The sequence below is a fragment of the Podarcis cretensis genome (assembly GCF_951804945.1).
Source record: "Podarcis cretensis genome assembly, chromosome: 5".
NCBI lineage: Eukaryota > Metazoa > Chordata > Lepidosauria > Squamata > Lacertidae > Podarcis > Podarcis cretensis.
The window spans coordinates 23,833,131-23,846,622 of record NC_137174.1 but is presented as its reverse complement, the minus strand read 5'-3'; the positions used below and the strand labels follow the sequence as shown (position 1 = coordinate 23,846,622).

General features: G+C 39.4%; 1 protein-coding gene across 1 annotated transcript in view; it reads left to right on the top strand.

The window, feature by feature from the left end:
* Positions 1-13,492, top strand: part of PARG (poly(ADP-ribose) glycohydrolase) — a 76,795-nt gene that overhangs the window by 11,786 nt on the left and 51,517 nt on the right. Inside the window, exon 7 of the mRNA XM_079975609.1 lies at positions 4,202-4,276. Coding sequence (XP_079831735.1) covers positions 4,202-4,276 — 75 coding nt within the window. The remainder of the gene's footprint in view (positions 1-4,201; positions 4,277-13,492) is intronic.

Below are 13,492 nucleotides of genomic sequence, written 5' to 3'. Positions count from 1 at the left end.
AGGAGCTCACCCCGTCACGGGGATTCAAACCGCCGACCTCTGCTCTGTGGTTTAACCCACAGTGCCACCCGTGTCTCATACCAATCACCTTTTAGGGCTTCTATTTACAGTTGCATGAGATGCATAACAAGTAGAATTGTGTGGTCTGATTATATAGTATTTTTTAAAATAATATCTCTTTACATTAGAATGAATAAAATGCTTGGCACCAGTCTCCATGAAAAATACTTTTAAATACTAAATTTCAGTTCAATGGTTTTAAAAATAAACAAATCCTGTCAATAGCACTTTTAATTTATGTAGAGCAATTCAACCAGTTGACTATCTGAACCTGCAAAAGCATTGGAACCAGTACTTTTTTCTAAGAAAAAAAAAAGAGGTGCCAGAACTCACCGTGAGTTCTTATAATGGCAATGGCGCCCATCTGAGAGGTGCTGGAACTGGGTTCTGGTGAGTTCCAGTGGAAAAAAGCCCTGATTAGAACGATGAGTAAGATTCAACTTCCCTTTTGTCCTCTTTAGCTAGAATACTGTTCCTGTGTCACAGCAATCTAAGCCAAAACAAGCCCACAACTGTTGTCATGCTTCATTTGTCTTTTAATTGAATGAAACGATCTCATTTTCAATATCTATATTAATTAGCAGTCTCCTTTTCATACCTAGGTCTTTTATCTGCAGCAGGGGAGACATGCTGAATATTTTATTATACACGTCCATCTTTTTTTCTTCTTTTTTCCAGATGCAAAGGACAAAAACCTTTTACCTCCAGTGTTGTATAGAAGAAGAAATTTTGGCAGGTAGTGAGAAATGCTATAGTTGAAATTCCATCCTCTATACAACTATGAAAAGTAAAGGAATACTGGCCTCTCTTTGTCTTAAAAGCATAATAATAAAAGTGGTATGACATCACAGTACAACCCACCTTAGGTCAGGATGTTACCCACCAGTTAACTGGAAACCAGTGACATATAGAGAGAGCAGCGAAATGTTTATGCTGATCTGTGGAGAATAGTCACTTTGTGCAGAGGTTTCTTACCTCCTAAAAATATTAGGCCATTTAGAAACTGAAAAATCTAATACTTGCAAATAACTTGTTGTTTCAATAAAACACTATGTATTAGCAGCAATTGGCCAGCTGCCTTTTGAACCAGGAAATTATTGAGTTAGTACAAAGTAACTGGAAGGTGTTAGCAGTTCGAAAGCATGTCAAGTGCAAATAGATACAGTCATGCCTCAGGTTAAAGTAGCTTTGGGTTGAGCATTTTCGGGTTGTGCTCTGCGGTGACCCGGAAGTAACAGAACGCATTACTTCCGGGTTTCGCCGCTTGCACATGCACAGACGCTCAAAATTACGTCACGCGCATGTGCAGACACGGCGAATCACAACCCACACACTCGCAGAGGTGGGTTGTGTTCGCTTCAGGATGCGAACGGGGCTCCAGAACGGATCTCATTCGCATCCAGAGGCACCGCTGTAAATAGGTACTGCTCCGGCGGGAAGGTAAATGGCATTTCCGTGCGCTGCTCTGCTTCTCCAGAAGCTGCTTACTCATGCTAGCCACATGACCCGGAAGCTGTCTGCGGACAAACGTCGGCTCCCTCGGCCTCTAGAGCGAGATGAGCGTGCAACCCCAGAGTCGTCCACAACTAGACCTAACAGTCAGGGGTACCTTTACCTTTAACTGGAAGGTGTGCATAAGCTTGAGTAGATTCTTTTTTAAGAACATGTTCAGAAAGCCAAACTGGTCAAAATCACTGAAAGTATATTAAATAAATTTCCTGTAGGTGTTGCTGTCTTCAGATGTATGTCAGTATACTTCTTTTGTTGGAAAAAACAGAAACTGGGCGTGTAGAGTATGTGCTTATAATTAGAGCATGTTCTCTCTCTTTTTTTTACGGCAATGTGTGGTTCTTGTTAAGTCCTTGCTGTAGGCCATTCACCATGCTGGAATGTGTAATCCATTATGGTGGAATTTAAAGCTGATAATCCTCATGGAAAAAATAGTTTTTTTCTTTAAGTATTCTTAATTTGAGCTTCCAAGATTCTCAGAATAGGGTGGTTTGCCATGCAGGCACAGCCAAGACCCATACATGTTTAGCTTCAGCAAGGTGGCAGCATGATCACACCTGTGCTAACATCTCTGTAAGGCGGTCTGGCATCCTTCCATTTATGATTGTATTCCTATCCTGTCATCTATAGAAATAACTGTTTGACCCCATCTTGATACAGTTGCTAGAAAAAGGGTAGGTGGTTCAAGATGCTGATGAAGTGGAACTCAAATGAATGACTACATGCTTCACAGTTAAATGAACATCCATCAATTTTGCAAGATCCTACTGCATGAAAGATAGCACAGTGAAATATTGCTGTGCTGCACTTTGAGAATGATTAGTACAAATAGACCGTTTTATTGGACAGTCTGTATGCTATTGCATTGCATAGTATACTTTGTCAGCATTTTTTCCCCATCTTGCCTGAGGAAACTCTATGTTGTTGTAAACAAAAATCTGCCCTTTTTCCCTTATGGGGTATCCAAGAGCCCATATAGAGTCCTTACGTAGGTTCCCTATTGGTAGGAGAAAATAACAGAGGCCAACCAGAGAATACTGAGAAGCAAAGCAGCTAGTAAGCCTGATCTTTGTTGATCTGTTGCAACAGGGTCCTCCCTCACCACACACAGGAGGGAGGAGGAACCCAGAACAATGGCGCGCAAGGCCTTATATAGACATTTTAAATTCCCTGCCCTGGAGCTCAAGACCACCCCTCCATACATCATACATACATCACAGAAGGGGTGTAACCTAAGGCCACCCCCCAGATACATCTCTACCTACATCACAGAAAAGGCGGTCTAAAACAGAAATTTGATTGTTTTTCTCCTGTCTTATCTCCTGTCTGGCAGGTTACTTGATTGGATACCCTGGGGAGCCTGGCCAGTCTTTTGTAATGATAAATACTTAGTTCCTGTGCCAGGTCACAGGCTCACACCCTATTCATATCTTAAGTCTTAAATCTCAAAAGGATTTGTGAGGAAAGAGACAATGGGGAGGTTTCCCACTTTGATCTTTCAGAGAAAACATTTGCTCAGTTTGGGAATCAAAATGGTTTTTGCTTGGTTGGTACACTTATGAACATTTAACATATATCTAAGACCTCAAAATTCCTATCACAATGTGGCAGATGGTCACTTTATGTTCTCATTCAAAAGGGTCAAAAGAGTGACCCTTAGGGACATATTGCAGAGATAGTGGGAGTTAAGAAAATTGGGGAGCAGTGTAATAGACAGTGACATAAGTCTGAGTCTTTGGTATGACATTATTTTTATGTCCGAGCAGAATCTGGGTTGTGATGACCATTGAGGTTTTAATACATACAGTTCCCACCTTGGCTGAAGCCCAAGGAGAATTGGTTCCCAAGTCACAGGGCACCTGGTTGGAGCTCTTTGCATGAAATAGCAGAGTTACAAACAAAAGAAAACAAATAACATAAAAAGCTGGTTGGAGATTTGGCACAAAAGCTTATCAAAGGCTAAATGTGGATGGGGGGGGGGGGAGACTAGCTTATGCAGGCTGGCAGCATTCCCTGTTTAAAAAGCTCTCATGCGAAATCCCCAGACTGCATTTTGAACTTAATGGAATTTAAAAAGTTATTGGGGGTGAGATGGAGAGAATTTCTGGAAAGGAAATACCGCCACGTGTTGATTACACTATTCTGCATGTACTGTGGTAATGAACCTGTTTAAGAGCCTTTCTGTATGATTATGTGTATAATTAGAAAATCTGAATTACTGGTAATAAGAGATATGAAATCAGCACAAATTGTGAAAATCAGACTGATCAAAGATTTTGAAAATAAGTGCCATTAGCAGTAAAAAGTATGTAACTGAAGAAAATAAATTCTGAATTTACTATTGGTAAGATTTTACCAGAATAAGGGTTGGATTGGCCTTTGCTGGGAATGAATTAAATTTGGGAAATTCTGTCCCAGGGTGGGAGGTATTGGACTGAATGGATCGATGGGTCCATTCTTGCAACTCTGTGTCTGCTGAAATTTTGCTTCTCCTTTATCTTCTTGTGACAGGGTATGTTTTCTAAGGATTGCTGAAAAATTGTCCAGAACTACTTGGACCAGCAGAGGGTGCTGATTTCTCAAAATTCAAGTTGTCCTACTGATCATCTTTTTATCACTTTTTGTTTCATAGGAAGCTATACTCAGATATAATGTTGCATATGCCAAGAAATGGGACTTCACAGCCCTTACTGAGTTCTGTGATAAGGTAACAAGCGTTTTTCATATTGGAAAATGAAATAAATATATATTTTGTCATTATTTGTTTCTTTGTCATTATTGTAATATAATTTATTTGTAATGTTAACCAGTAAATAAGTGAATGCACGTGCAGAAGCGATAATTAGAGATAGAACAATGAGAACAGACTCCCAAGTTCAAGAATATGATGGATTGGGTTGAGAATGTCATCCAAAGAAAGTAGTATATGGTTTCAATGGCCTTTGCAGAAGAGGGAGTAGGGTTCAGTAAAAAGAGAATAGTGATGTTTTCTGGTTTATTAGAATAGTAAATTATTTTGAATTATTTTGAAATTTCTTAGAAATTTAAGGAGTAAAGCTAGAGTGACACATTCAAATAATTACTGGGTCATATGACATTACTTGAATGATTAAAACTAGAAGAAAAGGTGGTGACCTATTTAACCATCTTTTTGTTTGCATACTTGCACATGCACAAAACCCTCACACAGTTAACTGACAGCTTTGAATTACTTCTGTCTATCCTTCAAAAACTGAAGAACTATATTGACTGTTCAGGCATGTACTTTAAAGAGAACTGACCTTATGCATAAGAGTTAAGTACTGCAAAAGCTTTGAGGTATTCTGTTAATTACCAAGGCAGCTGCCGAAAGCTTTGCAGTTCCAGAGCATGCTAGCTATTGAATGGAAATAGAGTTTCCTTGGGGACTAAATGAAGATGATTGCCGATTAACTTGAACATGCCAGCTGGAGTGAAATGCAGAGTTTGATCCCAGTAATACTGCAAGCTGACAGAGCCTCAACAATAGCTGATGCTTTGACTTGTTCGTCTTCTACTCTTATTAAGGCAAGATGTTTCATGTAGACTTAGCTTCCTTTTGCTTGAGGGACTAATAGTTCAAATCAGAGAACTGGCTGGACAGGGGACAAGGGAGAATAGTAAAGTACCACTGTACAATTCTTAAAATCTGTGTAACTGTGATCACTCTATAGATAATAAACTGTGACCCCAAAATGCCAGATTCCATGGCAGCTTCTATCTTCTATCTACTACCTTTTTTTGATTTTTAATACAAATGAAGAAGTTTCTAGCCCTTGTGATTGGTGTTTATATGATTGTAGAAAAGAGAAGCCACAGTGATCAGGGGGCTGTTGAAGCTCTCCTATGAGTAGAGGTTAGTGTTTGGGGCTTTTTAATTCAGAAAAAAGTGAGTTAGTGGGGGACATATTAGAGGTGTATACAATTATGTGGGGAAAGTGGTTTAGGAGAAGTCCTTTCCCTCTTCAAATATTAGAATATTATGAAGCTGAGTGGTAGAAGATTCAGGAAAGGAAGAGAAACCACTTTGCACAGCAGTTAAGTAAATTGTGAATTTGCTACCACAAGAGATGGTGATGCCCACCAACTTCAATTGCCTTAAAAGAAAATTATACAAATTAATGGAAGGTGAGGATATTTATGGCTCCTAGTCTCAGTATCATGGTTTGTTACATGCTGTTTCTGATGCTGGAAGTATCTAAATTATCAATTGCTGGAGAAGATGAAAGGAAGAGGACCAGTGTGCTTTGGTCCTGCTTGTGGCCACTGTTGGAAATAGGGTGCTGGACTAGATAAATGTTGGATCTAATCCATCAGGATGTTAGGGTGGCAGAATCTTTGTATGTGTGTACATGCACAATTAAAGTGTCCACAATTTATTAGGTAATTAGACTATGAAGGGCTAGAGGGGGGTTGGGTATTTTTTTGGTGGGGGGTTAGCCCTCAAACAAGGAAAGTATATATGAAGGTACAGATGTTCTTATGTAGCAGGAGGTATCTTCTGGTCATGCCCAGGAGGTCTTTATATGAGTAGGGGTGGAATGGAATTTTGTCTGTGTTGAAGTTGAGGCCCATTGGATTGTTTGAGCCTATTTTGTGAAGGAGTAGTAAATGGAATATGGAGGTGCCTATGATAAGAAATGGGAGTCTGAAGTGAAGAGTAAAGAACTGAGTTAGAGTTGTGTTGTCTACTACAAATCCACCTCAGACGCATTCAACTAAGGTACTTCCTATGTACAGTACTGCAGAAAGGAGGCTGGTGATGGCAGTGGCTCCTCAAAATGATATTTGTCCTCAGGGTAATACGTATACCTTAGTTAGAATGTTGAGTGATAAAGTGATACTAAATCCAAATATGTACTTCTGCTTGAGGAAACAAGAGAACTGCTGTGGAACTTACTAATAATAGCATTGTGCAAACCTTTCCACTAGCATTTGAGCAAGATATTTTGTAGCTATGTACTAGCAGCTATTTTCTTTCAGTAGAGTCCTCTAAAGATGAGAATCTATTTTAGTAAAAATGACATCTTATCAATCAATCAATCAATCAATCAATCAAATCTGCTAATGTTGGTTTTCCTTTTACCTGCTGCTGGAAGTAATGAGCTGTATTTTATGGCTCACTTGTGCCATGTTCCACTAAATTAAATCTCAAACATTTACTCCGATAATTTATATTCCTAATGTATCAGTTCACTTAATTTGGCTGTTTCTCCTCCCAAAGGAATTGTAATAGATTTCCAATAAGTTACAGAATAAAGATCATCAGTACTAATGAATGCTTTTAGAAGCCTGTATCTTTAATCAAATATTTATTTTTCATTCTTCTCTGATGTTTAACAGTTATATAAATGAAAGGTAAATTAATGAAATAGTGCATTTTTTTGCTATTCACAAGGAGCAGCATTAAGTGAATAGTGTCTGGTTGGGTTTTTTTTAAGGGTGTATCTTATTTTATAGTAGTATTGCTTTTCAAAAGTAATGATCATTGTTGGCCTATGTTGCCCGTTAATTCTTTCTGATGAATGTACACAGTCCAGCCTTGATTATCCCCTAGTCATAAATAAGAGATGGAAGAACCTTTGGCCTCCATGCTATTAGGATCCCTTTCCATTTTAATTTAGCTCCCAGAGCTGGTCCTATTAATGTGACACATAAGGATTTATTGTTGACTTGAAATAAGTCAACAGTGATAAGGAGCCAACAGTAGCCTTACACAAGCACTGGGCGAGCTTAAAGTTCCTTGGGAATCACTAGGAGAAGATTAAGGTCATATGCAATTCAAGTTTGTGACATGCCCCCTTAACCAAATGCCAAGTTTATAATGCTGCAGTTTGCTTTCCAAATGAATGTTTGCTAGGAGCATCAATGGGTGAGACATTCAAGATCCTTGATTTTTTATAAAAAAAATAATTCTACCCCTTTTTTGTTTTTCTCAGAAAGCAAAGCAATGGGAATGGGCCATTGATGTTATGAGACTGATCTTGTGCAGCAGCTGTTCTGATAAGAACATATGGGCTTGAAGTAGAGAGAGGTTAAATCTCTCTATATACTCTCCACTATTGACTTTTGGATGGGAAAGAGAGAATACGGCACTTTTCCTACTTCCTATTTCTGTTTCCTAGTCTGCATGTGAGTTGCTTTTGTGTCCGTGTGGAATGGTTGACTTTAACCATGATAATATTAGACGAGGAAGGCTTTTAGAAAAGCACAGTACTAAATGACTGATGTTACTTGACAACACGGGACAAAATTAACCTATTTCTCAGACTTGCACATCTTGTAAGAAACTTAAAAAGGATCTTAGCTGAATGTACTTATACATACACCTAAAATTGTAAGCTATTCAGACTAATATCTTTAATTAGAACTGAAACGTAAAACATCTGGCATGCTACAGCTGGGATAATATGACCATCTGGAAAAAACCTGTAGATAGGGATTTTTCCAATATGTCAATAATGTATATCTCAAGAAGAGAGACCAGGGTGTTAAATGCTTGTCTTGAGTTGTAGCTAAGCCTTTTCTATGATATTGCTGTTGATAGTCATTCTGTTATAATTTGTATATATAGCCAAAGTGAGAAGCTCTATTTTCAGAGCAGAAATGCATACGGTTTGCCTATACGGTTGCCATATCTCCTAACTAAAGAGGACTGTACCCTGTTCGGTTTGCTGATGCACACTTGAAAGGGATAATATGAACGATCCCTCTTGTATGTCACTGTGGGAGCCAGCCTTTATATTCCTACAAGCTCACATCAGTGCATCTGTTTCCCCTTACCATCTGTGTATGTGTGTGTGCGCGCGCGTGTGTGCGTGCTGTGTAGATATTTAGATCAGACAAATGACTCTGTTGATTTAACAGTTGCTTGGATACTCAGAAAGCACTTACTTAGTATTTTTGTGGGTTTTTAAAAACACAACCAGTTCTACTAACATACTGAATTTGAGTGTGATAATCTAATGAAGACTTGCTAGCTTTGAGCTTTAGTTGAGGTAAGCAAGCACGATGCATACAAAATCATTAAAAAAAGTTATAGTTTAATAAATCCTCAAACAAATCCGCACACCAATTCTGGAGCCCTCTGTCCTTCTTCCAGTATGTATTAAATATTATGTTTTTACAAGCAATATCTTGCCCTAAATAAGCATTGTTAATGTACCTCTGTGCACTTATGAGCACAAATTACTGCTTTTGTCACTGAAGTGATAAGCAGTTTATCTTGCCCCCACTTCATGATTATAATTCAGATATTTTTGTAAATGTCTGAAGAGAGCTTAAGATACCATGATTCAAGCTGGCTTGTTCCTGTTGGTTAAGTTGGCTGAGAGCAATAAGAATTCTCATCTGGAGATCCAAGATGGAAGAACTTGGGCTTACTGTGATGACCAGACATGGCTATTTGCTGCCAAGGAGTGTGGTGGAGTCTCCTTCTTTGGACGTCTTTAAGCAGAGGCTTGACAACCATATGTCAGGAGTGCTCTGATGGTGTTTCCTGCTTGGCAGGGGGTTGGACTCGATGGCCCTTGTGGTCTCTTCCAACTCTATGATTCTATGATTCTATGATTCTATCTTGTTTTATAATATGCAGAAATAGCCTTGTGTCTGACATTTAGGCCACTCTTTTACTCCTCTTGATTCCACAGAGTGTTGAGATCTGCTTGATCTAACATTGAAGTAAAGCTTAGGATTAATTTCTACTAGTAGTTACAAGGTCAAGTGCCTGCTATGGGCTGCTCAATATAAGAGATTTGGTTGGAGTGAGAATGAAAAGAGTATATTACATGGTGCAACATTTCGTTGGTTAAATGCATATCTGCTCCAGCCTACTCTCTCCCCACATAGTGAAATCAGGTGCAGGTTTTCAACTTGCACGCTACTTCACTACTTGTAGATTATGATAACCACGCTGTTCCCAAATTTATTCGAATATAAAGTCTCCCAACCTTGTGGCATAGAACTGGGAAGGGAGCATGCAACTCCCCCAGCTACATCTCACATTAACGATTAAGGTTCTAGGTGTATTTAAACAAGTCACTATTTCCTCGGTCCTTGTCTGCATTACTGGGGTTATAAGAATGGTTTCTAGACAAAATAACACAATTTTGATATTTCTTGTGGAATCGACATAACATTCAGGAGGTGTTTTAGGGTTGTGGTTTGAGTTCTGAGCTCTTGGCCTATACCTATGTAAATTAATTCGCCTTGAAACAAGTTGATTATATTTTGAGGCAAATGTGTTGAAACACATGTGTTATTAGGTTGGGTTAGCTAACTTGCACTCCAGATGCATAGTTCTGTACAATATGCTTGCATGTATTACCATAACTATGTTTTTAAAAGACCAACAGAAGAGGGAGCCCTTCCACTACAGAAAAAAAATAATATTCCTCTAGACCTGAATATTGCTAATCCTCTTTAATTTCAGATGCATGTTTAAATGAGGAAAAGTCAAAGCATTGCTTTCACTGTAGATGGGCATAGTCCAAAATGTGCACAAGTCATGTTTATTTTAAGATTTCTTACCTTCTCTTCACCACAAGCTTCCAAAGGGGACTACAACAGGATAGTACACAATTCTAAAAACAAAACAATTATAATTACAAAAGGAAGTGAGAGCATTCCATCCAGAGCAGGTATGCTATTTATTTTATTTATTTACTTGCTTCTGTCTTTCCCTTCCTCCCAAAGGAGCCTAGGGTGGCAAACAACAAGTGATAAAACAATAAATGCAGATTGGAATTCAATTACAGGCCTATGCAAGTAGTTCATATAATAATGACTGGTCTTGGCATTTGTTTTTAAAGTTAAGGGGAAACTGAAAGGTTTATGAAAACTAACTGTGTGGAGTTAGTCTCCTGAAGCAAACCAGATGGAGAATTTATATTGTTCCATAGCATCTACTTGTTAAGTTTGGCAGATTTTCAAAAACTTCTAAATGTTTAGCTTTTAGCTGATTAATAAAAATGTTAATCTAGATACAATGGTACTTCGGGTTAAGTATTTAATTCGTTCTGGAGGTCCGTTCTTAACCTGAAACTGTTCTTAACCTGAAGCACCACTTTAGCTAATGGGGCCTCCTGCTGCTGCCGTGCCGCCAGAGCACGATTTCTGTTCTCAACCTGAAGCAAAGTTCTTAAGCCGAGGTAATATTTCTGGGTTAGCAGAGTCTGTAACCTGAAGTGTATGTAAGGTACCACTGTATTCCAAAGATCCTGAAAGAAAGAGGCTGTAATCATATGGTCAGCAGACGATTAAAAGAGGAGTGACAAATTCATGGAGGTCAAGGCTTTCAATGGCTACTAGCCATGTTGGCTATGTTCTGTCTCTGCAGCTGGTATCAGTAATACTTCTGAATACCAGCTATGAAAGACCACAGAAGGAGAGAGTGCTCTTGTGCTTGAATCCTGCATGAGGGTTTCCCACGGGCATCTGGTTGGCCACTGTGAGAACAGGATGCTGGACTAGATGGGCCCTTAGCATGATCCAGAAGGCTCTATTTATGTTAAGGCGCATCTGGTTTTTAAAAAGATACTCATAATACAAAGTGCTGTGGGGAATTTTCATTGGGACTGTAGTGCACAGGGAAGGGAGGTTGAGGTCTTCCCTTTCTGCTTTCCTGGTTAAAATCCTGCCCCAGCCCCCAGGCGTTGGGCCCCAATGACAGCTTTTCTCCCTAAGGCAGGCTTCCTCAGACTCGGCCCTCCAGATGTTTTTGGCCTACAACTCCCATGATCCCTAGCTAGCAGGACCAGTGGTCAGGGATGATGGGAATTGTAGTCACAAAACATCTGGAGGGCCGAGTTTGAGGAAGCCTGCCTTAAGGCTTACTGCAACTCAAAGGAGGTGCAAATTCATCAGGATAGAGACTGTACAGGAAAGGGTTATATCTCACCTCCAACCACATGGGGGTCTTATAAACCTCCCATTTTTATTTCAGCAACCATGCAATTGTAGTAATTCAGAGTTTGGTCCTAAGAGCATTTATAATACTTTTGTTTTCATGGACCAGGCAGAGGGCCTTCTCGGTAGTGGCGCCCGCCCTGTGGAACGCCCTCCCATTAGATGCCAAAGAAATAAACAGCTATATGACATTTAGAAGGCATCTGAAGGCAGCCCTTTTTAGGGAAGTTTTGAATGATTGATGTTTTAATGTATTTTTAATATTTTGTTGGAAGCCACCTAGTGTGGCTGGGGAAACCCAACCAGATGGGCGGGGTAGAAATAATAAATTAATAATTAATAATAACAACAACTGTATTTATGAACACATACAGATGATGAGCCATAGCCTTTTTGCAGAAAACTCTATATAGGTAAAATACATATTTGGATGCCTGCCTCATGTCTGTTCACTCGTTTGGCGTAGGAGATGGTGCCTGATATATGTTGTTAGCTAAAATCCAGATATTTATTGTAGTGTTTTTGCTTTCCTTGCAATTATTTCTAGAGTGCCTTCAAAGACTATGGGTTGTACATAAAATAAGGCAGATCCTGTTCCCTGACTTACAAACTATGTATAGATGGCGTGTCAGGTAGAATGTAAAACCCGTATATAATTTTAATCAAATGGTTGCTTCAATTAATAAAACCAGAATAAATGGCAAAGCTAGTATATATAAGCACTTTGTACCGATGACTGGTTTTTTGATAAATCATTTTTATAATTGTCTGGACAGTATTAAAAGAAACAAGCTGTACTGAGAGAGGTCAGTGCTATAAACATAGGCTTTTAAGCTTGGAATGAATGACCTAAGGCACAAGAATATATTATCCTGTTACTCCATGCTCCGTTTCATTTTAGTTTGTACGCTTTTAAAATACTAGGTCATATTATAGTTGCAGAATCCAGTATTAATAAAACTGAACTTTCAGATGCAGAGTGGACGTTTTTCCCCCCCTGTGCAGAAGGGCAGAAACATTCCTTTTTTATTGAACAAATTGCAAACTTCTTTAAACTCCAGAATTGAAAGACAGTTGCTTTGTGGACTATATGCATTTTGAATATGAGAGTTAAGCATTTTAAAGATGAAGCAAAAATAAGATTTAAGTATGTGTTCAAAGTCGAGATTTCAAGTGTCTCAGGATGGACTTTATTTTAAACTGATATCAAAGGGCTCAGATTAACATTTATACGCAGCAATTGTTGAATTATCTGTTCTAAGACCTTTCCTGGTACTGATGTCAAGCTCACCAGTCCGTAGTTACCTCGGTCCCCCCCCCCCCCGCCTTTTGAAGATGGGGTCAGCATTTATCCAGTGTGCAGGGACCTCAACTGTTCTCTAAGAATCCTCAAAGATTACAGTGGTACCCTGCAAGACGAATGCCTCGCAAGACGAAAAACCCGCTAGACGAAAGGGTTTTCTGTTTTTCGAGGCGCTTCGCAAGACGAATTTCCCTATGGGCTTGCTTCGCAAGACGAAAACGTCTTGCGAGTCTTGTGATTTTTTTTGCATTCTCCCCCCTTTTTCTAAGCCGCTAATAGCCGCTTTGCCACTAAGCCGCTAATAGCGCTAAGCCGCTAAGCCGCTAATAGGGTTGCTTCGCAAGACGAAGAAACCGCAAGACGAAGAGACTCGCGGAACAGATTCTTTTCGTCTTGCGAGGCACCACTGTATAGATAGAGGATCTGATATTACACCTGCAAGCTCCTTTAGTACCCTTAGGTGCAGCTCATCAGGCCCTAGAGATTTTAATTCATTTAAAGCAGCTATGTGTTCCCTTACCACCTCTTTCCCTATCTTGAGCTGCATCTCCCTCCTTGCACCCTTTATTCTCTTATCACCAGGTTGGGCACTACTTTCCTTTCGGGTGAAGATAGAGGCAGAGTAGGTGTTGAGCAATTCTGCTTTTTTCTGCAACCCAATAGCATTTCTCTGCCTTCTCTATACAAGCCTACTTG